Source organism: Falco rusticolus, chromosome 4 (genome assembly GCF_015220075.1).
Source record: "Falco rusticolus isolate bFalRus1 chromosome 4, bFalRus1.pri, whole genome shotgun sequence".
In the NCBI taxonomy this organism is placed as follows: domain Eukaryota; kingdom Metazoa; phylum Chordata; class Aves; order Falconiformes; family Falconidae; genus Falco; species Falco rusticolus.
In genome coordinates, this window is record NC_051190.1 from 49,098,012 (window position 1) to 49,123,767 (window position 25,756).

General features: G+C 49.7%; 2 protein-coding genes and 3 long non-coding RNA genes across 6 annotated transcripts; 4 read left to right on the plus strand and 1 right to left on the minus strand.

Moving 5' to 3' along the window:
• Positions 1–641: 641 nt before the first annotated feature.
• On the plus strand, positions 642–2,548 carry LOC119147180. The gene is made up of 3 exons (XR_005103959.1): positions 642–767; positions 1,046–1,172; positions 1,416–2,548. It is a non-coding gene; the product is annotated as an uncharacterized LOC119147180 (long non-coding RNA).
• A 3,937-nt stretch (positions 2,549–6,485) lies between these two features.
• LOC119147690 lies at positions 6,486–11,666 on the plus strand. The gene is made up of 2 exons (XR_005104116.1): positions 6,486–7,101; positions 8,459–11,666. It is a non-coding gene; the product is annotated as an uncharacterized LOC119147690 (long non-coding RNA).
• A 617-nt stretch (positions 11,667–12,283) lies between these two features.
• On the plus strand, positions 12,284–16,507 carry LOC119145891. Its single transcript, XR_005103558.1, has 2 exons — positions 12,284–12,367; positions 15,274–16,507. It is a non-coding gene; the product is annotated as an uncharacterized LOC119145891 (long non-coding RNA).
• Positions 12,361–16,299, plus strand: FEM1A (fem-1 homolog A). Its single transcript, XM_037382677.1, has 2 exons — positions 12,361–14,636; positions 14,810–16,299. The coding sequence occupies exon 1, from the start codon at positions 12,537–12,539 to the stop codon at positions 14,580–14,582; it is 2,046 nt and encodes a 681-aa protein (XP_037238574.1). The 5' UTR covers positions 12,361–12,536; the 3' UTR covers positions 14,583–14,636; positions 14,810–16,299.
• On the minus strand, positions 16,393–24,146 carry TICAM1 (toll like receptor adaptor molecule 1). 2 transcript variants are annotated; one of them, XM_037382674.1, is made up of 2 exons: positions 24,068–24,146; positions 16,393–23,308 (listed from the first exon to the last, which is right to left on the minus strand). In XM_037382674.1, the coding sequence occupies exon 2, from the start codon at positions 23,112–23,114 to the stop codon at positions 20,934–20,936; it is 2,181 nt and encodes a 726-aa protein (XP_037238571.1). In that variant the 5' UTR covers positions 23,115–23,308; positions 24,068–24,146; the 3' UTR covers positions 16,393–20,933. The 2 variants fall into 2 exon arrangements, with proteins under 2 accessions (XP_037238571.1, XP_037238573.1); XM_037382676.1 differs by lacking the exon at positions 24,068–24,146 and adding an exon at positions 23,728–23,930.
• Positions 24,147–25,756: the final 1,610 nt, after the last annotated feature.

A 25,756-nucleotide genomic window follows, 5' to 3' on the forward strand; every position in this document is an offset into this window, starting at 1 on the left:
GTCCTGCATGGACAGCAGAGGCAGGGCACGGCACTGTATTGCCCTCTGGCATGGACACTGGTGCATGCTCGGGGACCAGTACAGGGGAGAGTGCCAAACAGAAGCCCAGATGTTGCATACGCCCAGCTGTTTTGGAGCTAGCCAGAATGTTCTGTGGAAAACACATTTACAGAAATGCAGATGTGGTTACACTGTTTACCCAGTTTACTGAATTGCTTGTTTAGGAAAACAAACAATTTTGGCAGAAGGAAATGTTGCTTAATTTGCTATAAAACAATCTCCTTCCTGCTTTTCTTTTTATGAAAAAAATTAAAAATGTTAATGTTGAGCAAAAGCAAAATTATTTTTTAAATATTTGGAAATCTTCCTTGTCCCAAAAGATACTGTTACATTTCCAGCTCCCATCTTTTCCAGTTGCACATGTATCGGCACATGTAAGCATGTGTATACATTTCTGTGTGCATCTCCATTTATACACCAGTGTATGCTCACATGCTGTGCAAACAATTTCAAGCAGATCCAACAGATGCAAGCTTCTGCTCTGCATTCTCCAGGATTGTCTTTTGAAGAGGATCTTAATAATAAAAATAATGTTCTGTTACTAGTTAAACATTGGGAATAACTCTCCATCATAGGCAAACTGTGCTGAAGACAGAAATCAACTGACATGTTCACTCTGGAGGAATCCCCTGGGGTACCAGCACAATGCATTAACAGTGCATTTCTCCAGTGAGCTGTGATGGGAAGAGCATGGAGCAAAAAAGAAGGTAAAGTGGTTAAAAACAACTTGTATTTTTAGACCCCAGTCTCCCACAAAAATCTTTAGAGATGCTGAGCTCTCCACTTCTGAAAATTTGGCCTATTTGCAAGCAGAAATAATGTTGTAGAAGCCCAGCTGAGACCCCTTGGGTTTTTTTAAAACTGTCCATAATATTTTTCGTTAGACCGATTTGCTGTCCTGATAATTAATCCAGGTAATGGCTGGGTTGTTTTGTTGGGTTTTTTTTCCTTCATCAGCAGTTTTGCTTTTTGTTAACACAAGCAGAGACAACATGAAGAAACAATCTCTCAATGGATACAGACTGACAGCAATATTGCCATCTGACTAAAAAGAACTCAGACATACGCATAATCCTCAGGAAAATTCATCTCCACCCTCCCAACAGACCCTGGTGAGAGCCCTTGAAGTGGTAATTAAAGTCTATTGAGTGGCAACTGCACCTGTTTAGAGAGGAGAGAGCGGGTAAGAGGTGCACAAAGGGAGATGAGCAGCGCGGAGAGGGAGCGTGTGAGAGAGGAGCTGCTGGAGGTGGGCTAGAAGGGAAGTGGAAAGAAGAAAAAAAAAAAGTGTTCGTTGGCGAAGTCAATCCAATAAGATGTGCATTTCCCATCCTTCCCTTATTTGCTTTCCGCAGCCCTTCATGCACGCAGCCGGCTCCTACCCCGCTCTCACACCCACTGATGGAAACTCCAGGGGGTTTTCCCCAGCCAGCCTGAGCCCTGGACCAGCTGCTCTTCTGGTGTAAATCAACATAGTTCCACTAAAGTCCTTGTGGACTTAAAATCAGCTAGTGCTCATTTACGCCAGCTGAAGATCTGTCCCAGTGACACTCATTAACAGTCACCGGGCTCCTCAGACTGGCAGCCGGGACATGCCAGTTCTTGTCTTTTTTCCTTGGAAGAGAGCACATCCCTTTGTGTCGGCTTTGTCACCTCAGCACAAATCCTACAGTGCCTGGGAGGAGTAAATCAGAGATGTTTCTAGATTTCGGCAGATGTGCCTGAGAGCAGAGTCTAGGCAGCAACTGAGGGAAATGGAAGAAACTAGAGAGATGCAATGCTGTGTCACCAGTAAGGCTGCTGATTTTGCAGAGATGCGTGGCTCCCAACTGTTCTGACCCAGTGTAACCTCAAATGTCCCCAGGATCTATCGGTGAAGCCATGCAAAATGGACTTATCCATAAATAATACTGGTAGCTGTGGATTTTTCCATGCCCTTGCAGACCATCACTGCCCCAAGGACCACAACTGGGGAACCACCGGTGTGTCCAATGAATCATTACTTCGCAGCCAGACTTGAGGGGCCATGTCCTGTGGTGCCACAGGAACAGGGAGCTTCTGCTGGCTTCCATGGACTGGTGCTGGCTTGGCCTGCCGGGGAATTGCACATCGGTTTGCTGCCGGCACAAACCGGCAGATTAAGTGGCAATGTAATGATGAAGGAAGGACACAGAAAGGGGTAGAGTGAAATCCTCCAGTATTTGAGCAGAAGTAATGGAAAGAGGACATTCTTTGGTACAGAAATCTGGACTGCCCTAGCAAGCAGGGAGCCAGAGACCAGTGCTGCATAGCCATCTAGATGCACGGTCTGGGAAATTTGTCATCCTGAGACACCACGGATTGATGTCAGAAACCCTGGCTCCTTCTGCCATAAACCCAACTTCATCTCCGATGCCACTAAAAGGGGTTTCATGCTGTTTGCCCTACTGGGCGTTTCAGGCATGGCTACGAAAACTTCATCAAAGACCCTGACAATATCTTTTTTTTTTTTTTTTCAGAAGAAAATAAACATCCCTTACATTCTACATATGCGCACGCACTACCGAAGCCTACTCATTTACTCCCTATGGCTTGCTTTCCGTGGTACCACGCATCCGCAAAGGCGCTATAGAAATATAAGCTATCGCTTGCCACCACAATTCTATATGTGCCCCAGAAATCAACTGGACTAAAGTAGGATTCCTGAGGTGAGATCAGAGGAAGAAAGAGGGTCATCCTGAGAGCACCCTGAGGCCGAGCTGAACAAATCATTCTGGCAGAATAATTTGACTGGTGTTTGCAAATTTTTCTCTCTCACTGGACTTGCTGGTAGCTAGTCCCCTGAGAATCCCTGACCTTCATACTCTGCAGGCTGCCTGGGACATAAACCACAGGACTTTTCTTCCTGTTCCCCGATTGTCAAAGCACACAACAGTTCTGGTGTAAATGTTGTTGCACCTGCTTTCTACAAATACTATCAGCAGTGCCTCTGTAGCGTGCTCTCCTGATAGCTGTGCCAGAAAATGTCTCCTTGTGAATGAAGATAGAAAGGAACAGGCATTCAGCAAAAGCCAATTCCTTTGGCTGTTATGGATGGGATTTGCAATTAGTTGGGTATCTGATCCAGCCATTCGGCTGCAGTTAACGGAGACAGACAGATATCCCTGGACAACAAGTCAACCCACTGATCAGGTCCTGTCTCAGGGTGAGATGAATTTTTGCACTGACTGCAAAGGGAGCCTACATGACTCACTCAACACTAAAAGCTTAAATGTTAGCAGGCTAAAGTTACATGAGAAGACTCATATCTAAAGTACCTCGCTTGCCTGCTAAATTCTAGTCTTGTGCATTAACAAAATCGTTGGGTAGATGGATACCATGTGATACATCGCCTCATTTCTCTCTTTGCTCCCAAACACTCCTCTCTCATTTATTCCTTTCAGTCCTCCTGTTCCGCTGCCTTTTTCTCTTTCCACCTTCCCTCTGATTGCTGAGCAGCTTTTTGACTTTCTCATCAATAAGTCTAAAGAGCATTTGAACCACTCTGCTCCCCCCTTCTCTCCTCCCTCCAGTTCCAAGTCAGGCAAGCTCATCGATCAGAGGAGCTGAGGAAATATCTGGTGTTTTGTTGTCAGGATGATAATAACATTGCAGTTGTGAATGGGCTGCTGCAGGCCTGATCATGGACACCTGCAGGGTTTGTTTAATTGCATTTAATGACAAATCCTATACAGAGGAGCATTGCCAGAGAGATTTATTATCCGCCAAAGAGGCAAAGCACAACAGCTCAAAATATAATTTGCACTGAGCATTTTTCCCCCTGCCTCTCTTTATACCATTGTAATAAATAACAAATCGGGTAAAGTGGGCAACACCAGCCTGAGAAGGAGGTGGGGGGCAGAGGACAGAAATTGAAACCAAAGGAAATAACAGCAATAAGGCCACAACTGTTCTTTCTACCATCCCTGTGGTCTGGTATACAGGAAATACTGTTTGTTTAATTTACAGCCTGGAAGTGCAGCTGGGGATCTCTCCGTGATGAGCCAACCTCTTCTAAGATAGCTGGAGGCTAAGCTCTCGAATCCCCACTCTTTCTAACCAGGCTTTTTTTCACCATGTTCTGTAGCTAAGTTTAGATCCTATCTATATAAACAATTACAAAGACACTAGAGCAGCCTCTCAGCGCCATGGGGTTCATCTGCCAGCGTTACAAGGAGCCATAATCTTCCACATTGCTGAAATTTCTGGGACAAACTCGAAGTGGCAGATCCTATCCTGCAAAATATCACATTGAGAAACATGGCCCTGTGGAGACAGATCATGCTACCTGAAGTCTAGACGAAAGTCTCGCACACCTCTGAGCCTGGAATTTATGTTTCCTACTAAATACTTTGCTCCAAAAAGGGAATGCGAGTGCATAAAACCAGCAGAGGACCTCATCCCTTGCTCAAGCTGAGCAGTTACTTCTTCTGTCTTGATCACTATGTGATTATCTGGCGATAATTTGTGGCAAAACCCTTCCTGAACCTGGTGTATCGCTGTGCTGGGCAGCGTTGTTTCAAAACCAGGACTGTGAAGTGTTCTTGTCACTTGAAATTACAGTCCAGGTTAGCACTTCCCAAGCTATCTTCCCTCTCTCAAGTTCATTCATCTTTACAATTCATTCTCTCTTCTAATTATCCTTAGCAGAATACTGAATTGTCCTGGGCAGTTTATTTCTAAAAATTGTCTCATCCCCCCAAAGTGTTTTCATTTGAGAGCACTCTGTGGCAGGGCAGAGAGGAAAATACACAACAGTTTAGAGGAAATACCTTTGTTTAGGAAATCCAAGCCCAGGCCAGGCATGGGCATGTGTCAGAGTAAAGCTATATTCAGCATGAGCAAGGAGTGCATGCTTGCTACTCTTCCATTTTATATTCAGATTAAATTTTGCGCTTTCAGCGGTGCAACCCCAGGAAGTCTGGGGGTGCTGGCAATCTTGTCCAAGAAAATAGCACCCTTCTGCAGTGTTTGATCTGTATTTTAATGTAGGTAATAATCAGCAGTTGGCAATGTCATTACACAAACACGGTGTAGGGTAACACCTGGACCGCTGTTTTATCTGATTTCCTGGACAATGGCAGTATCACTAATACCCCCTGTTAAATAAGACCACCTGGACATCTCCCCGTATCAGCTCTAGCTATCACAAACACGCCTGCTACCTAGGCTGGCACAATGGACTGTTATCTCCTCAGCGGCTCAAATCCCCAGATTGAAACAACCCATCTGGAGTTTGATTAAAGTGTCCACAGAGAGCACATATGTTTAAAAAAAAAAAAAGAAAAAAAAAAAAAAAGAAAAGCAGGAGAGAGGGAGGGCAGGAGGGACCGGACTGCTCCCTGTGAGTTTACGTGGGGCACAACCTCTGCCAGCAGCAGCAAACCCTCTCCTTTTGCTGAACGCTTTCTCCTTCTATGAAAGGAGCCTTTCACGGCAGCAGCTCTGCAGAGCCGAGGCTGTCGAAGGATACTTTTGTTTCTTTCCTTTTTTTTTTTCCACAACTGCTTACAAAAGTACATTTAACAGGCTTGGTTTGAAGTCGGAAAGGATGCCGCCCCTTGTCTGATTCCAGTGGCCAAGGTAAGTAAGCCTCACTCAGACAACAGCAGTCAAAAGGAATAAAATAAGATCCTTTCCATGGATGTGAGCCAGCATTGTCCTTTCACACCTTATCTATGTCATATGCGAGGTATTAACAGAAAAAAGCTGGGTAGTGGAAGCAGAGCTAAACCTAGGGTGAAATAAAGATTGCTCATCAACCAATTCAGAGAAAAGGAAACAGCAAAAAGGTGTTGTTTTTCTTGCTTAAATCAGTGTCTCAGTGGGATTCCAGGAAACTCAGCACTATCATTATTGTTTTCTTTGCTAACTGATTCCTTTTCTCTAGCATTCCCAAGTATATATTGCATTTGCTTATTTCAGTGAGACTGAAATACAACTGGGAGACAGACAGGTTGACAGAGCACTCCTGGAGAAGTTTATCATAGGGAAAGGAAAAAGGAGACCTGCTGAGCCCTGATATCCCTGAAAAAACACTATGCAAATTTTTATAGGCATGTAGAGTCTCCCGAGTGAGAAAATGGAGCAGGAACTCACAGGTACATTTGCAAAATTGGACAGACAATTATAGTAAGCTTTGACATGGTCTCACAAAGAATACTGCTTTTTTTTTTTTTTTTTTTTTTTTTTTTTTTTCCCACTGCAAAGGGCAGCATCCATCCCTGAAATGAGAAGCAAGCATCACAAGAGTGATAACAACTGAGGAACGTCAACAGAAGACATGCAGGGGGATGTCCCCGAGGAGGAAGTGCTGCTCTTGGTGGTCTGGCTCTGTGTGGAAGACTAGTGATTTTGTTGTTCTCATTTAAAAAGGTGACAACAAATCATAGCCTGCCATACAGCACAGACCTGCACCCTCGCTGGCCGGAGACGGGCTGTGCCACGGAGCAGGGGTCCCACTGCCCACCAAGAGCCCTGTCTGCGATGCAGCTCCTCCGGACCTGGAAGCTAAGTATGTATTTAAGTGCTCTGATATGCTGGAGGTCATACTGTGACTTACTCTGCTCCTCAGTTTGCATCCCCTTGAAGTTCACCACGTTTGGGCTCCGAGTGGTGCAGCAGTAGTGCCCGTGAAGAACCAAGCCGTGGTGCTCATCCTGCAGCCCTGCACAGCCCTCCCTGAGCACGGCACTCACCTGCTTTAGCTTCAAGGCAATTTCACAGAGAAATCAACAATCATTAAGTTCAGCGTCTCGCTCAGAGACCCCACAGCAGCTCTGTGGCAGGGTTAGGGCTCGTACACCAGCTGCTGAGAGCACGGAGGTCTGCGGGGTGCTGGGAGACTCTGCTTGTACCTTGATGCCCCGAGGGGATTGTTTTCACAGTCTAGCCCTTTTTGCTTCCAACAGGGTTTTAAAACATGAGAAGGGCAAATTTTCAATACCACCCAGAGCCTCTATTCTCAAAGGTATTTAAGTGTGAAAATGAAACTCCTGAATCCTGCTGAGGCCAGTGGTAAATGTAAGTACTGAAACACCTTCAATAATTTGGGTTATTGGTGCTGTTGAGCATTTTCTTTCTCTCTCTTTTTTTTAAGCTAAACAGGATGCGCTCAGCTTTGCACACTGTGATTATGGCATACGTGATTTAGGAACCTAAGTCCTTTCGGCTTTACCTTCAACTGGGTCATTTAGGTTGCAAACAGAACTCTACTTGGACAATTAGCTGTAGGGCTGGTGCAGCAGAGCACCACAACAGACTTCAGCAGATGTCTACAAGGTGGAGACGGTCCACTGGCCTCCAAATCTCTGTGCTTTGTAGTTTACAAACATACTTCACAGTCCTTGAAGCCAGTCAATAACGTCCAGGTTCTTAGTGGGTCCTGATACTTCTTTGTTTGCAGTGGGTATTGAACAGTGGTCAGGACTCCCAGGTTCTATTTCCTACATGTCTATTGACCTGTTGCAACTCCTTACGCCGGTCTCTGCCCTATTCGGTACCTCTGTAAAAGGAAATAGTGACTCTTGCGTTTTGGAAAGAGTTAGCAAAAGGCTAACTCGGTTCTTTGTCTATCTAGAGGTCTGTGTTTGAGCACCTTATTCCGTCAGGACTGCTACGAGGTAGCCACGCGTTACCCAGGAGAAGGGTGCCAGGGGACGGCGGTGATGGCTTGCCAAAACACACAAAAGCAGTTGGTGGCTCCACAAAAGCAAACTGAGCCCAAGGCTTAGGTCCAAGTCTGATGCCCTTGCTGCCTTGCCGTTTGCCTCAGAACCAGTCTTTTGTCCTTTCCGTTTGCGAGAGGGAGGGATCCAAAGATCCTATTGCTATTATCATCTTAGATAATCTGTGAGGCAGGAGCAGAGCAACGCTTATCCCAGGAAATCTATTGCCAGAAGGATTTAAGAGCGGTACAAATCGCCGTCCTTTGATGATGCATGAAAGAAAAGATCCATGTATCATAGGCAAGAACGACTCATGCTCCCCGTCTCTTTTACTCCCCCACTGATATATTAAATCTACAAAAATTCAGAGGGCAGCAGTGCAGCCATTAACGTTGAAATTGCCAGGCTGGTGTCTAATATAAATGAAACTACATTGATTTAGTGTTACCCAACATGCCTCTCCCGCTTGTTCATCTTCTGCAGGCTGATCAAAATCCTTCCTTCCAGGTAGCTGTGGCCTCATGGCCCATATAAGCACAGAAAATAATGTCATCACAAGCCATAATGATGAAGGTAGTTATAGGACAAAAGCCCCTGCAGCAAGTTGGGTATTGGGTCATTGTTCCTGCTAATGTCATGGTGCCATTTCTCGCTATTTTTAGAATTGTCCCTTTTGTACAGCAAATGTCTCATGTAGTTGCTTAACCGTATAGAATATCTTGTCTTCGCTGGACCTAGCAGCAAGAAGCCATCTTCCTCTGACTTGTGGAAATCAGATAAACCCCCAAAAGCTGAAGAGATTGACAAAAACTTCGTAGATGGCTGCCTGCACGACTATATTTAAGTTTTGAAAAAACAAGGATCTTGACTCAATCTGCTACTAACCTTTAATGCAGCGACAGACCGAGCACAAAGACCTTGCAGAAAATTTTGCAGGCACCTAAATTATATGCTTACAGTTTCAGAAGCAACTTGGGGATTCAATAAATCAGCATGGACTTTGTTCTTAAATTATCTATATGCTTTTGGAATTCTTAGCACAGATCCAAACTTCTCCATATTTTGAGGGAAGAGATATGGAACAATGGATTAAGAACTCTGGAGCCTTTCATGCTAAAAATGTTCCAAACCATATATCCAAGCCCTTTTACTATTATCTACGTTGTACATTATGGTTGCCTCAGATACCTTAGCATGAATTGAAGCTCTTTGGTTTTCTTGCCCTATAAGAACAGAAAATGCAGCTGTAAATCCTGAGTTTGCAGTCTAAATAAGCAAGTCAGAGAAAGAACAGATATTATTCCCGTGTTATTGGCATGGAAATAAGACATAGGAAGATTAAATGACCAGCCCAAGGTCACAAAAGGAGTGTCTAGCAAAGGTGAGGTCTCAGCCTCAGTTTCTTAAGTCTATGCCCGATACTTTAGCCATCCATTCACTTGCTTTTTAAGTACCCTGTCATTATTTCTCTGAAGAAAATTATGCTACTCCTCCAGCAACCAGTACTGTGTAATTCAGCTTGTCTGAAAGGGAATATGAAATGGCAGTTTCAAGAAAAATTAACCCTCCTGCCACACAATCTGGCAGCCCTGTCAAAACGTCTCATTTTTTATCTTCTTTTCCTCTGGTGGGTATTTAATTTCCCTCTATATTCTCAGAATACTGGCTGGGGCTTTATCTGCATTACCCTACAAAACCTTCGCAGGAGTCTCCAGGGCCTTGTGGAGGACATATTCTGTAGATGAGGGACGTGATAGTTTTGAGCCCTTCATTTCTGTCCCAGGTGTCCGGATCCCCCCTGCGCTACTTGTAGCTGTCACTTGCACAGGAAGGTTTCCTGGCAGCTTCTCTGACACGCAGCAGTAGCTCCAGCTCTGCCGGAGGACATGGGAAGCACCCCTGTGTGCGGCCACCCATCGCCGCCACGCATCACTCAGCCATGTTTTCAGGTGGGATGTTACACACTGGCAGATTGTTCATTCCTGGTTGTTGTGGGAGCTGCGCCTCTGACGCCGATCTGGCTCAGGGGACAGCCTCCCCCTTTGGGGAATGTCCCAAACCGCTGCCCTGGTTTGGGACACTAATTCTTTTGGTGGTGACCACAGTAAGAGAAACTAAAGGACGCAGGAAAAGCAATGCGACAAAGGAATTTGATCAGGATAACCCACAGTGCCTCTGCTTTCTGCCCCTCGCAGGGTCAGAATCCCACCCCAGACCTTTCAGGGGCATGCAGTTGCAGCCCACCTGCTCCCGGCAAGAGCGTGGCCACCCCTGCGTTCAGCTCTCTTTGACTTCGCAGACCAAATAATCCATTTACACCTGGGTCGGGGGCACGGTACTGAGGCTCGAGTACATTTCATAGTCACAGATCTACAGAGAGAAGCTGCTGTGACACTACTCCTTGTACTCTTTATTCTCTCATTACTAAGCAGTTTCTTTATTCATGGAAAAAACATTTCCATCAGCTGCACTTCTACCCTGTGATGTTTCCAACAGCCCACCCAAGAACTGGGGGTAGGCTCTGATGTAAATCTGGGACCTAAAAAGCCTACCTGGTGTTCCGGTGAATTCCATATGCATTCTGTGGAGGGGAAATTAATAGGAAGCTTTAGTTAATAGATACTTCAGATAAAAGTGCAAGTGCATCTGATCACCATAGCAACATGAAAGAGCCAGCAGGGAGAGGAAATGTCACTGTGTCTGTGCCTTGACCTGCAGCATAAACAGCCTAAGTGCTGTGGATTTCACAAGTGGGGACAGAGATGCACACAGGTACACAGCCCCACACGCACCCAGCCCGCTCACGCATCCAGCCGTCCCACATGCTGCGCTGGTGCACACAGACATGCACATAAAGGCTCACACGCTAATGTTAAAATGGGCCACGTGCCCAAGCTCATTGCTGGCAGCTATTTACTTAGGAGAACACAATTTTTAGCTTGTGACCATACATGCATATTCACACATCTGTGTACAGAGGGGACACAGGAATACTCCCACGTACCGCTCCTCCCGTCCTGGCGTGCAAGAAACTGCACTCACACAGCATGGCCACCCTGGAAACGCTCAAGATACCTTTGCTCCTTTTCTTTTCAAGCACAAAGCTGCTGCGTCCCCGAGCACATCGCACATGTAGATGACACACTCGCATGCACAGTCAGACCTTGTGTGGGAATTCTGCCACGGACGCTTTGGCTCTGGCTCTCAGGAGCGCTGAGCACCTGCTGCTCCCGTTGACTTCAACAGCTGCTGAAGTGAAAATTAGGCCCACGCTGTCTGTTATGCAAAAGCAGTTTCTTAGCAACAAAAATTATATTCTGTGTGAAGGCAACATGCATTAGCAGGATAATCCTAGGTAATTCCAGACAAGGCCTAAATGGGTGGATAGATGGGCTGAATAATAATAATGGCAGACAGAGTAATAATAATAACGGAAATAATAAGGCTAATCTTATTTCCCTGGAAAGGAGAAAAAACAGCTATAAATAAAATACAACAGGAGAAACCCTGTGCCAATTCTCCATATAAAGATTAGAGCCACTTAAATTCAACGTATGCCCTAAAAATAGGTTCTGGTAACTAAAGCTTCGCTCATCTAAGCTACGCTATTTATTGCCTGGAATATTTTTCCCTCGCTCCACTCCTGTATTATCGTTCAGGAATGGCGAAAGCTGTACATACTGTCCTGTGGACCAAAGGGAATAAATCTGTGTGGGCTGTTGTGGATGAGGCTTTGCCATCTACCAGACTACCTCGTCCAGGGCAGAGAAGCTGTACGCCAAAACGCTCTACCAACCCCGATGATTTGCCACAATCAAAACCACGTCAGACTAATGCTGTGTAGCTATTGTATTGTATAGTTCAATCACTTCAAGGAATTTAAGAGAAATAAACCCCCCAATGACATTTACGCATGCCGTACAGTTATAGCAAAGCTTGTCCAGGCCAGGTCGCCCCTCGTTTCCACGGAAAGGGAAATCCCGGGTCACCTCTCCCGGGCTCTCCGCCACAAGGACCCGGTCTCCCTCCCGTCCCCGGGCCCCACCGCGCACCCGGCGCCGTCACCTCCCGCTCCGGGGCCCTCAGGGCCCGGGGCGGCGGCTGGGGGGCAGCCAGGCCCCAGGCCCGGGCCCGGGCCCAGCTTGCTCCCCTGCGAGCGCTGCGGTCGCCCCGGGTACGAGCGGGACAGGGACCAGTGCGAATCCCGAGCAACGAGCCCCCCGCCCGGCCCGGCCCCCCTCGGCGCCGCGGCCGCAGGGCGCCATCCCGCTCCCTCCCCCAGCAGCCCCTGCGGCGGCGCGGGGCGCGCTGGGAAACGCAGGCTGGGAGCTGCCGGGGTCCGGGGCGGGGGCAGACCCCGGGCACAGAGGGACTACAAATCCCAGGGTGCCCCGCGCGGGTCGACCGCCCTCCCGGCGGGCCCCGCCTGCCGCCCCTCTCCCATTGCATGCCGGGAAACCGAGGCCTCCGGGGAGCGGCGCCTGCGGGGCCGCGCGGGCCGGGACTACATTTCCTATCGTCCCGCTCCCGCCCCGCCCCCGCGCGCGTGCAGACGCCATTTTGTTTCGCGTTACAACTTAAGATGGCGGCCAGGCGGAGAGACTGAAGGTTGCTGTGCTGAGGTGAGGGGTGTCTCGCCGGGCCCCTCTGGCCCCGCAGGGCTCTTCCCCCACCACCACCCCGCGGGGCCGCCCTCCCTCATCCCTTGCCCCGGGCCGAGCTGGGGGCGTGGCGGAGCAGCCGGTCCATGGCCTGGAGGTGGCCGGTGCGGTCGCCGCGGCCCCCGTCGCCATGGACCTGCGCACGGCTGTGTACAACGCGGCCCGCGATGGGAAGCTGAAGCTGCTGCAGAAGCTGCTGGGCAGCCGGAGCCGGGAGGAGCTGGAGGCGCTGACGGCAGGGCCCGGCGGGGGCGACGGCCCCGGGAGGGGGAGCACCCCGCTACTGATCGCCGCCCGGCACGGGCACCTGGAGGTGGTGGAGTACCTGCTGGATCACTGCGGCGCTCGTGTGGAGGAGGGGGGCTCGGTTAACTTCGACGGGGAGACCATCGAGGGGGCCCCGCCGCTCTGGGCAGCATCTGCTGCCGGGCACCTGGGGGTGGTGCGCAGCCTCCTGGATCACGGTGCGTCGGTGAACCAGACCACGCTGACCAACTCCACGCCGCTGCGGGCTGCTTGCTTTGATGGGCACCTGGAGATTGTGCGCTATTTAGTTGGGGAGCGAGGGGCTGACCTGGAAGTAGCCAACCGGCATGGACACACGTGTTTGATGATTTCTTGCTACAAAGGGCACAGTGAAATTGCACGTTACTTGCTAGAGAAAGGGGCTGATGTCAACCGCCGGAGCGTGAAGGGGAATACGGCCCTACACGACTGCGCTGAGTCTGGCAGTCTGGAGATCCTGCAGCTACTGCTCCGCTCCAAAGCCCGCATGGAGAAAGACGGCTATGGCATGACTCCTCTGCTAGCTGCCAGCGTCACCGGTCACACCAACATTGTGGAGTACCTCATCCAAGGAGGGCTGAAGCAGGAAGAGGAGGGGGTTGCAGGGACCCCAAATGGGACCTGTGCCTCAGGTGGGAGCCATCAGAGCTGCTGCAGCACTGGCAAGGAAGCTCCTCAGGGCTGTGATGAAGGCTGTGAGAGATGTTGTGCCTCAGCTTCCAGTCAGGATGAGCAGCAGGTCCCTAATGTGTTCTGCACTCGAGAGGCTGCTGTGGAAGCACTGGAGCTGCTGGGTGCTACATTTGTGGATAAGAAACGTGACCTTTTGGGAGCCCACAAGTACTGGCGAAGAGCGATGGAGCTTCGGTGTGAAGGTGGGCAGTACCTGCCTAAACCTGAGCCTCGGCAGCTGGTGCTGGCCTACGACTATTCCCGGGAAGTGAGCTCGTTGGAGGAACTGGAAGCCTTGATTACTGATCCGGATGAGATGCGCATGCAGGCACTGCTGATTCGAGAGCGCATCTTGGGGCCTTCCCACCCAGATACTTCCTACTACATCCGTTACCGAGGAGCAGTCTATGCTGACTCCGGCAACTTTGAGCGCTGCATTAACCTGTGGAAATACGCTCTGGACATGCAGCAAGGCAACCTGGAGCCTCTCAGCCCGATGACTGCAAGCAGTTTCCTTTCCTTTGCAGAGCTTTTCTCTTATGTGCTTCAGGACCGCTCCAAAGGCACTTTAGCTACCCACTTGGGCTTCTCTGACCTCATGGGAGTACTGAGCAAAGGGGTCCGGGAGGTGGAGAGGGCTCTTGTGCATGGCAAGGACCCAGTAGTTGACTCTGCGCAGTTCACCAAGACACTGGCCATTATCCTCCACCTGGTCTTCTTGCTGGAGAAGATGGAGTGCACCCCAGAGCAGGAACACCAGAAGCGCCAGACTATCTACCGCCTGCTTAAGTGCAGCCCCCGGGCCAAGAATGGCTTCACTCTTTTGCATATGGCTGTGGACAAAGATACCACGACAGTGGGACGTTACCCTGTGGGCAAGTTCCCATCGCTCCACGTTGTGAACTTGCTTCTGGAGTGTGGGGCTGACCCAGATAGCCGTGACTATGACAACAACACCCCGCTGCATATTGCTGCCCGCAACAACTGCCCGCTGATCATGAGTGCCCTGATGGAGGCTGGAGCCCATATGGATGCCACCAATGCCTTCAAGCAGACTGCTTATGAGCTGCTGGATGAGAAGCTGCTCACCAAGAGCATGATGCAGCCCTTCAATTACATCACCCTCCAGTGCCTTGCTGCTCGCGCCCTGGACAAGCACAAGATTCCCTACAAGGGTTTCATCCCCGAGGAGCTGGAAGCCTTCATTGAGCTGCACTAGGGCAGGAGAGCTGAAGTCCCCAGTTTTTCCCATCGCCTGTTTCACCCCACAGAGGTAGTGCAGCCTGAGATCTCAGGCCATCCTTGCCTAGGTGCTGAAGGCCGTCGCTGTGCTGAGACAGGCTGCGAGCTTTGTCCTCATCTGTCACCATCAAGCTGGCATGCACAGGGGTAGGGGAGGAGGAGGCTCGAGAGCTCACGCCTGTCCCTCATTGTTGTCGTCTTCAGGTACCAGATATCTCCACTGCGCTGTATCCAGAGAAGGCCACAGCCCCTGCCCTTTTCCCATGCCAACAGTCTTGTCCTGAGACGGAAGGAAAATGGAGATTCCCTGGGACCTGCTGCCTCTCCCATTAGTGCTGGATTAACTCAGCGTTAAGCTTTGGAGCAGCTACACATCACACATGTGCTCTAGCCCTTCCCATCCCAAATACCAAACAGCTAGGAATGCAAGTGAGGAATAAAATATCTTCCAACTAATTCTTTCCCCACCCCCTTGCCAGATTTGGTACAGTAAGAATCTAACAGCAGAGTGGCTTGTGCTCTGCTGAGGTAGTTGCCTTGCGTGGCGGTAGGGTTGGGTGTGCTGAGGATGGGTTTTTGTCTCCCTTGGTTGGCCAAGTAGCAAGTGGTGTTAAAGGCCTGGGATTTCAGTGCTTGTGCATAAAGCTGGGTTATTTTTTCTCTTTTAGAGCCAGGCCCTATCTATGCTGCGAGACTTCTTCAACCCTGTTAAGATGTAGTAAGGTCAGTTCTGGTTATATAGTTTCATCAATAGATGTTGGTTTTTATGAATGGGGAGGAAAAACTGCTACCTTAAAAACTAAATACTACTGTGACGTTCAGGCCCTTAGCTTGCCCACTCTGTGCACGTTCAGGCCCTTCCCTGCACGGAGGCCCTCTAGCTCCAGAGGTCAGCAGGGATTGAGCTGTATGGGGTGGGTATGGCCAGGTTTTGGAGCCAAACCAGTGCACTTGGAACCATCTTTTGAGGATGGGAGGTACTTGTAGTGTGGGTGGTGCCTGCAGGGTTATTAAAGCAAGTGAGTGTTGGTGGCATGCTTGCATGAGGGTGGTCTGAAGGAAGAAGCAAGAAAGAAATGAAAGCTAAAGGTGCCTCCTTGTTCTTCTGAGGCTTATTAGTATCAACTGTTGGGGCTCTGTTAATTACCCCATTCTGAAAACCTACATGGAGTGGGTTGTTACCATCTGGTTTTAGCTTTTAGTTCTTTTTGCAACTTTACTGAAGATGGTGCTACTTCAAAGATTGAATTTGAAATCTTACTTGGCTACTATCTGGGGAAGCTCTTCTCTTTAATTAGGAGCTGGACGCAATCTTGGTTTTTTCCCCTCTTTAAATCCATAGTCTCAGGGTAGGTATTTGCCTCCATTAGCAGAACCCTCCTTGGTGGTAACCAGTCAGTGTTGGTAAACAAGATGCTGTTCCAGCAGTTTCTCTTCTTGCAGGGGGAGTGACTGGGCTTTGGCAGCCTGTGGCTTGTTTCTTGGCCCCAGGCAGAGCAGAAAGCGCAGTTGGGGGTGAAGCAGCTGCCTCTGAGCTTTGGGAAAGGTCAGGACTGGGAGAGCAGAACTCTGACAAACAACCGTGCACTATATGCTACTGAAGCTTCTCTACTTGTATTTATAAGTCAGCATATCCATATGCCTCAATAATCCAGTGCTCTCTGCCCCTTAAATATATTGTAGATCTGCCATTACATTTTTGCCGTGTTAACTATAACATTTATTTATAAAGCAAGGAGGTTTAACTTTTATTGAGATGTAAACTGCAGAGATAGTTTAGCTACTTGTTTTTTTTTCCTTTTGGCTGAAACCTGAACTAAATTGCAGGAATGGAATTTGTTAATTTGTGAGCTGATGAGCACTCTTAACTTTAAATAATAAAACAAAAAATGGCTGCTAGAATGCAAGTGCCTTGGACTTCTTGCTGGTAAGCCTCTTGTTTTCAGCTTGTCTTCTAGGGATGATACACTTGTGGGTACAGGAGTACTGGGGTTTTGCAATCAGTGGATGTGATTGTTTAATTTCATCATTACTCCTGGGAAAAGCTAATCTCTACTGCAATTGCAAACATTTCCCCTGAAAAAGAATGACACTGACACTGAAATGACACCCCTCTTCATATATTTTTGCCTTATCTTTTGATGTTAATGAAACAATGTGAAAGGATGCTACTCTGATGTTACCTGCCTTGTATACAGCTGGGGCTGTGGGCACAGCAAGCAGGAGGAGGGATGCAGTGTGGCTATCATCAGTTCATGTTTTTCAACCCCAAATCTGTTAGTGGGAGGTCAAAAGCAGACAGAGGATTTAAAGCTATTGGAGTTAGTTCCCCACAAGGATTTGGATTTCCAAAAATGCTCAGCCTTCCCCAGGGAGGATGGCCGCAGCTGGGTAACATATTTGAATGTTTGTCCCTTCGGTGATTGTTCCATCCTCAAAAGAAATAATTCTCGATCAGTGTTGCTGCCTTTGTGCTAGACATGAGGCAGTGTCTGCACATCTGTGGGACATGGTTTTCCCCTCAAAATACTACTGCTGTGCAATAGATGATCTTCAGGTATGTAGGAGAGCAGGTGCCGCCGCAGGTACAAGGGACTGCATAGCCTCAGGACTGAGGCAGCGACTGATGGTCCCTGACTGGGGTGTGCTGTGCCTGCAGTTCCATCCCCTGGTGCTGGGAGGAGAGAGATGAGAAGGGAGTTCTGCAGCTGGGATGGGGAAGCAGCTCTGGAGCTGGGATCTTGTGATTGGGTAGCTGGGGGATCCAGTCATGTCCAAAAGCCTCAAGGAAGAAAATACTTCATGTGATAAAAAAGGACTTTACATTTTTTCTTTTTAAACAGATAAATAATCTCTAATTACATGGTAAGGACCCAGCAATTAAATGTTGATAGTAATTACTGGGTGGGAAATATCACTGCATGAATTCAGGGGTAATTACAATGAACAGTCCGTATTTATTGTATGTGTTGTCTGGGCCAGCTCCAGTATGTGGGGCAAAAAGAGGAGTTAATGGGGAGCAGCGAAAAGTTTCAGTGATGATTTTTATCATTGGAATAATTATCTTGGACTGAGAGTAGAAGTTTCTTTTCACAGGGGTGGCTACAGACGCTCCTGTAGCACACTGCTCTCCAGGAGCCCTTCTGTACCCTGCCACAAGCAATATGTCTGCCTTTTATTCCTTTCTTAAAACCTAATATGGGCTTTTCTCTCTCTCATTCTGGTATTTGGCCCTCTTGACAATAAAGCCTTCCATATGGGTTTCCTTAGAAATGTAAAAGTGGTGAGAAATTCATTGGCATTTTGCTGGAGACAGTTGCTGGTGTCCTTCAGTGGTCATCTTTGAGGTCTTCTAATGCTGTAGGGTCAGTGTTTACAAGGAAGTGGCCTAGAGCATAAAGGTAGGGATACTGGTCAGCATTTCCCAGATTCTCAGAAAAACTGGGGAAGAACAAGGGGGTCGCAGGCATGTTCTCCTGGTGAAAACAAGGCCCTGGTGGCAAAGCTTCCTTGCTGGCGTGAGCAGCAGCAAAGAGGGCCCTGAAAATGTGGGAAGAGTGAACCTGCTGCTGCTGCGGTTTGAACAGGGCGGTGGCTCTTAGGTGGAAGTTGCTCCCAGTAGTAACCTTTGAGCCTCTCAGCCCTCCATGCACAGTAAGCTTAAAAAAAACACCCCACAAACCCCATCCTGCAATGTTTTACAGTCTGCTGCGATGTCTTTCCCTTTCCCTGGTTCAAGCAAACTCTAATGTGACTGTGTTAAGGCTGTTTGAGCTAGAGCAGCTTCCAGTTGGCTAGTTTTGCATGACATTTATTTATAGAAAGCAGAAGAGCTGGGGAAGGAGGGAGGTATATGTTTTCTTCCAAGGGGGGCGGCTGTCCTGTTGGCTGCACAGCAACAACTGCAGTGTGACAGGAATTTCGGTAACACAACACCTATTTGAACAAAAGTGATGTGTAGAGGAGGGAAAATAAGGAAATAGAAGGAATCCAAGCACCTGGAGGATTCCAGCAGACTCTGAGAGAGAGTCAGTGATGTAATCCATTGTCACTGGGTCCTTCAGAGTTAAAAGCCAAACTTGTTTCAAAGCTGGAAGCCAGCAACCGATGGCAGCTTTTAAATAGCGATGTTTTTGTGTGGTGCTTGTTCTGCTCAGGACAGAGAGGGCTTTCATTTATCCAAGCCTGGCATCTTGTGCTCGTTCTCAGCCAAGGAGGTGCAGGAGGAGCTAAGCTTCCTTGAGGTGTGTGAGGGAAACAGAGAAACTTTCTATGGACAGATCCATGAGAAAGATCCTGTGCCCTCTTAAGGGGAGATTCTGCGGTATTTAAATCCAAAACCGTGACAGCCACCACTCTTGCATTTTAAGAGTAGGTACAAATAGTCTCCTACATCTGGTGGTGCCCAGGAGCTCCAGAGCTTGCACTGGTCAGTACCCAGGCTCTCCAGCGTCATCCTGCAGACATCCTCGGCCCCTCCTGAGGGGCACAGTTCTTACACAGGTGTTGCTTGTAAGGCTTGGATGGTTCTTTGACAAAGACTGCAATCCATAATCAGGCCCTGTGAGTGCCCAGCTTGGGTAGTCCCAGGTCCGGGATGTTCTGGGGGAATCCTGTGCTTTGGCTGCTAGGCAGTGCTGGCTGCTCTCGCTTTGAAACCTGCCGGGACAGCTATTCAGAGTGGTGCAAGCACACACATATCTGCAGAAATGGCCCAAACGGGGTCACCTTTCCCTGTATCAGTAACACTGACCTTCGAGGTCCACCTTAAGGAGGATGTGGCAGCTCTGGGCCTCCTTCCTAGGGTGAGGAGTAGGGCGAGCAGTGCTCTGCAGCTTGCAGAGGCCCTGGCGCAGGGTGGGTTGGCTCCAGAGCTCGGGGCTGTTGGCCGGGCTCTGGTCTGCGGAGGGAGCAGGCCCATGTCTGGTCATCTGGTGGCTTTGGGCTGACCTCTACTGACAGAGCGGGCAAATGGCTGCTACAGAAGCTGTCAGCCCCAGCAGAGCGTGGGGATTTGAGGCGTTGCTTCAGATGCCCTCCATGGGTTCAAAGCTCAGTAGATACCTGCCTGGTATATCCCTCACCCGGATGCTGCAGAATACTTCCCATGTTCCTGTTCTTTCTCCGTCCCTTTGGTAATGCTCTGCTCAATGCTTTTTGTTTTTCTGTCAAACTTTTCCCTCAAAGGCAGTAACAAATATGTGGAGTAATCTCAGTAGGGAATGTGTCTCTGTGCAACAGCCAGTCTTAACGGGACCCTGGTCCCACCTCTGAGCTTTCCCAAGCAGGTAAGAATGGAGGAGTGGACACAGCTTCTGCCACCCTGAACTTTCTCTGCATTTCCCCCATCTCATTCCACCTTCATTAAGTAATTTTTTTCCCCTCAAGAACAGCTTTGCTGTTAAGATGCCTGTTTAGCCTTGTATCTGGTGTGTAATCTCAGTTCTTTTAACAGATTTTTTTTAAATACAAAAATACCATGACAATGCCTCCAGGGGCATGTGGGAATTCCATCTGTCACGAAAAAAACTTCTCTCTCTGTAGTTTCAGAGGGGAACTGGGAAAATTGATCTCTTGATGCCTCAGTCCAGAGGCCTTGCAGCCTTTCAGAAGTCTGTGAAACTGGTTTCCTGAACCTTCCTGGGTCTGATGTGAGGCTTGAGGAAATGGTGCTGCTGGTGCCCTGCAGCAAGGGGAGCACACCATGCAGACAAAGTAGGCATTGGCGTGAAAGGCTGGTGGGATACTCAGCAACCCCAAGCAAAGGGGAACTGCTGAAGGAAAATGGTGGGACCTCGTGGTGCTTAGCACTTTGACGGGGGGGGGGGGGTGTGTGTGTGTCATAGTGACTCTCCAAAGCAGACCCTGAAGATTTTCCTTCAAATGATTTGGTCACCAGCAGATTACAAAACAGAATGCTTGTGTGCCATTTCCCAGCCCCCTCCACCCCAGAGGTACAGATGTGCAGAATGGTTCTCCAGATATCCCTCCCTGCCCCTTTGCTAATTCTACTGAAAAGAACCAGAAAAACATAAATAAATTAATTAAGATTTATTTATAAAATTTTCCAATAGCCTCAGAAAATCAGGAAAAGAGTTTTCTCAAGTTACTTGAAAAGCCCAAGGAAAATGGTCCCAGGAGATTGCAGTCTCTTGTCCAACAAAAAAAAGAAGTTAGTATTCTCCTGTGCTCCAGGAAAGTGGCATCTTTTACCCACAGTGAAATAAGAATAGTCCCAGTCCCAGCAGAATCACTATAATCTAGGGTTTGAAACTAAGTGTGAATGTCTCTGGCTGTGGCTGACCTGCTGTGTCTCTGATGCAGCATTCTACCTGGTTTCTTCCTCACTGTCCTGTGGACCTGGTGTGACAGTTTCTACCTGCATCATGTTGTGGTCCCCAATCTGAACCATTCGAGCATGTTGAATGATGAGGGGCGGGTTGCCTCCGGCCCCTGGCATCATGTTGTAGTGGCCCGATGGGAGATGAAGTGGTTGGAAAGGAAGGGGACCCATCTGAGCAGTGGGGTGACCAGCAGGGGGAGGTGGGTATGCGGCAGGAGGGACAGTCGAAGCAGGGGGGCACCACTCTTGGGGTAGTTGCTCCAGTGGCTGCGGCCGAGTTGCTGATGGAGGCAGCTGGGAAAGGGAGCCAAGGTGCAGGGCAGTTAAGTCCTGCAGTGTTTGGTACTGTTGCCGATACAGCTGTAGTTTCCTTCTCTGCATCAGGTCCCACATGGCTTTCCTCTCATTGATCCTGCTGGTGGTAAAGGTGTTCTGCACTGTCCTGGAGAACCCAGGAGAGTTCTCATCCAAGGGCATCAGCCCGCCGAGTATGCTGGGGATCTGGCTCCGCTCCAGAGGGTTCTCCTTGGGTACAAAAGGGATGACTGAGTCGTGCTTGGATGGTTTCAGGATGGACTCCATCAGAGCAGTGTTTGTCTGAAACATACACAGGTTGCATGGGAAGTTCTTGGTCAGCAGAAGGATGATGAAAGCAGAGTTTTCCATAGCATCCTGGAAGCAAGTCATATGGCTGCGTCCGGCAATGAAGAAGTCCTCACAAAGTGTGGCACCGTTGGGAACCCCCATGTTCTCCAGCCGGTCCTTGACCCGATGGGCAACAATCTCATCTTCACTAGCATGCAGGACAACAAAAGTGAAGAACTTTCCGCCATCTGGCTCTGATGTGGGCGCTGGTTCTACACTTTGGAGAGGAGGTGGCCAGGCTGGAGAGTGGGATGAGTGGAGGGGAGGGGGATATGATGACTTGGAAGTTGCTCCCTGCAAAAGATAGGGAAGGGTTGAGGAGAAGGGATAGGTGGGAGGAGGAGGAAGGGAAGAGGCTGAAATGGAAGCAGATGCAGAGTTAGAAGGAATGCTTGCTGGAACAGAGGAATCCTCCATGGACTTGTGGGCAGGAGCAGTATCCAGTGTAGCTCCTGAGGCAGGAAGACCTGTGGGTAATTTCTTTTCATCTTGCTTTTTGTCTGTGTTTTCTCTTGGTGCCTGAGGTTCTGCTGCCACTGTGCTGGAAACATCACTATTTTTGACAGGTTGGCTTCCAGTACCCACTGTGGGCTGCTGTGTTTTGGGAATAGGGAGAGATGGATGATGTGAACTGACCTGCAGAACCTTCTCTGGTCCAGGCACTTGGGTACCTGTGTCCGGCCTGGGAGGAGAGTTGGGTCTGCTGGCCCAGCTTGTTTCCTGCAGGCCATGGCTCACTCGGTCCCCGTCAGGCTGCCCAGCACCGCTGGTGCTCCCTTGGCACAGCCGACTGGGCTGGAGGACACACTTGTGGGAAGAAGGCTGGGTGTGAAAAACAACTGTTGGTGACGCACTGATCTCAAAGTGACTGGGGAAGGAGGGACTCCCCAAGGAGCACAAGGTCTGTGGGCCTGAAAAGTCTGAGTTGCCTCCAATCTGCACGGGAGAACTTCTCACCACGTAGTTTGGGCTGGCCGCCTGAGGAAGCCCTACACCCGCATCAGATCTCAGCGTCTGAAATTTGTCGCCTGGGCCGGTGCCAGTAGCAGAGCCATGTTTTTCCTGGTCCTCAGGTGGGGTGCTGTTCAGTGTCCCCTCCTGAGTTTCCTTGCTGGCACTGCAGGCTTTGGTGGCAGCCTGGCAGGCTTTGTCCATGGCTTCATGACTGCACAGTTTTTCTTCTGCCAGCACTGCGTAGATCTGTGCTAGAAGTGCCCTGGCATCTGCATCCAGCTGGGGAGGCTGCAAATCCTCCCCATCTTCCTGCACTCCTGCAGCACCCAGTTTGGTCTGCTGGACATACTGGGCTGCCCGGTTATCTCCCAAGGCAGCTAAACAAATTCTTGCATCCGTTTCTTGCCCCAGAGTAAGCAGGACCATGGCTTGCAGTAATTTGCTGCTGGGCCCAAATATCAAGTGCTTCAGTTTATATTTGAGGCTAAGGAGTTTATCTTGTGGGATCTGGGATAGAATATTAAAAATGTCCTTGAAGCTTGGCTGGAGCTCGGCGCTCTGTGCCATCTCATCAGCTGGTGGCCCAGATGACGGACTGAAGCTGCATGGATGGAAAAAGCGTATTACAGTACTCGGAGCAAAGGTTCATTCCCTGGCGCTGCTCTGCGATGCCCTGCTCGTGCTTCACGTACTGCGTGAGCGACAGCTCATTGCTGCTCAGGGGCTTGTCCCGGACCTGGAGTATCTCGGTGCTGAGGAACCTGCGAGGAGAACACAGGATAAGGTTCAGGAACAGCGATGTGGGCAGCGGGGGGGGATGCTCGCCAGGTGCTTGCAGAGCCCTCCCTCACAGCTCTCGAGTATTTTTGCATCTCTTCAGTGTTTGCAGGTCTGCTGGCGTTCCACACGTTACTCAAACACTGTCATTAAGCAAAGGGCACGTTTTTTGCCTTCATTTCCCATTAATTACAACTGTTTTCAAATAATTGCTGAACTAATCACGTATGTATGTAGACGCAGGTGTCTTTGTCTCCCGCAGGCAGCTGGTTGCAGGGGCCCGGCAGGCTTCTTGCGAGGGGCAGGAGGAATAAAGCACACCTGGAGGGAGCCCTCCGCGCCCGTCCCGCCCCCGGGCAGGCTAGGGGCTGTCCCCCTGCGCCCCCCCAGCCCTGGCACTCACCGAGGCCGCTGGCGGGGCAGGGCTCACCCGGCTGCCGGAGTTGCCCTATTTAAAGGAGGCAGCGAGTGCCCAAAATAGCTCCCAGCCGGGAAAGTTCGTGATTTCAGGTTGCTTTTTTCTGTCTCATAAAATTCCTGCGATTGCCTCATCGGCCGGCGCAGGCCGGGCCCGAGGAAGCTGCCGCCCCCCCCCCCCCCGTGAAGGCTCCAGGCCGCCGCCGCGGCGGAGGCGAGCGCAGGCGCTGGCAGCGGCGCCGTGGCCGTGGGCTGCGGCCCTTCCGCCCCCGCGCGCCGCCCGCCGCCCCCGCGCCCCGCTCCGGCCCGGGCCCGGGCTGCCCTACCTGCGGCTGCTGCTGCTCCGCGGACCCTGGGCCGGCGGCGGACCCGGGGCCGCACGAGGAAGCGGCGGGGCCCGGCGGGGCGGAGCTGGCCGGGCCGCGGGGGAGCTGCCGCCTCCTGCCCAGGGCAGCGCCGGTACCGCGGGGCGCAGGCACGAGGCTCAGGGAAGGGGTCTCTCTGCTCTAAGACCGAGCCCGAACGTGGGACCTGCCGCCCGGCGCTTCTGATGCTTCCCCCCCCCCAAGCAGCTGCGGGAACACACAAGCTGTTGGAGAGGTGACTTGTTAAATACGAGCTTCTCGCTCAGGCCCAGGGGAGAACAGGACACTGCAGGCTTAGAAACGCACAAGAAACTGGTATTTGAACACAGGTCACACTTTATTCTGATGTCTGCTTGCCATTATTCAGCCTTAGCCCAGGGACCATGCTAGGACTTAAGTTACCACAATAAGTTACATTGGAAATTATTACAAAGCATTGTTTGCTGGGAAAACAGCCAGCACCTGTCACCCCTATTTTAATAATAGGATATCCCTTTGCCACAGCAGAGTAACTCCTGGCAAAAGCCATCTCACGTGGCTGCAAAGCATTTCACGCATGGAGTTACTTACACACAAACAGATGATCCCTGAAGTCATTCACACAGCTAGAAAAAGTAATCCCACTGCAAGCTGGCTTGCTTAAAAGAAAGTCCCACTTTGCTAAGTGCTTCTCTATGAAAGAAAAAGTGTTTGACCAATCCGTAAAATATTTTTGAGAAGAATCTCTTGCCCCCAGCTGTTTCTGGTCTGCTGCAGGGCTGAGCTCAGCGGAAACACAACAGGCAGAAGGGAAGGCATGTCTGTAACACATTTTTAAACTTGTAGAAGGAGAGAAATGGTATCAAAGGTCAAGCGCATCATCCTCCCAAGATCTCTGCAGCTTGGATGAATTGAAAAAGAAAATTCAACATTAAAAATAAGTTGAGACCACTTCTTCTCTCCCACAACTTGTCTCAGCAGGAATTGGCTATTCACACATGCAGCTAGGCTGACTTAAAAAGCTGAAGTACAGGTCCCCATCTTCCCTTTCAGTGCAGCAACATGATTTAAAAAAATTAGTAAATCAAGCTACAGAATCACCCCACCCTGGCTATCAAGCCTCCTTGCAAGCTATATCTTACTGTGAACAGCCTGGGACAGCAAGAGTGCTAACAGTGCCACTCCTGTTCAACTGGCAGTTGGACACATAATTAAAAGACAAAGTGCTGTTCTAGCCAGGGAGCCTTGACCAGAAGAGCAGGAATTTTTCAGACTTCTTCCACTGGTGCATTCATTTTTATTTCCTTTGCAGCCTCTGCAACGTCTGTGTCTTTCTTTGCCCTCTCTTCCAGCTTCTCTAGCACTTCACACCCTTCCCCCAGGGTCCTGTTTGCTCCCTTTGGTTCTTTGGGTGTTTTAGCCATCTCCTTTGATGATGTAGCCTCTTCCAACACAGATGATTTTATATCTGTCGCTGTATCTTTCTTCTGCTTTCTGCTATCCTGTGACACTTTAGCTATTGCCCTGAAGGGACCCACAAGCCAGTTTAGAGGGGTGTTCTGAGTTACATACTCAAAAAGGTCATCTAGGGACCTCCGGGCCTCTGCCACACGGTCCTGGCTCTGGGTCAGGGTGGTGCTAGAGAGGTCCTGGAAAGATACAGCACTGGAA

Bases quoted from the DNA above. Each gene is read 5' to 3' on its own strand.
- FEM1A (XM_037382677.1), top strand. From the start codon at position 12,537: ATGGACCTGCGCACGGCTGTGTACAACGCGGCCCGCGATGGGAAGCTG.
- TICAM1 (XM_037382674.1), bottom strand. From the start codon at position 23,114: ATGGCACAGAGCGCCGAGCTCCAGCCAAGCTTCAAGGACATTTTTAAT.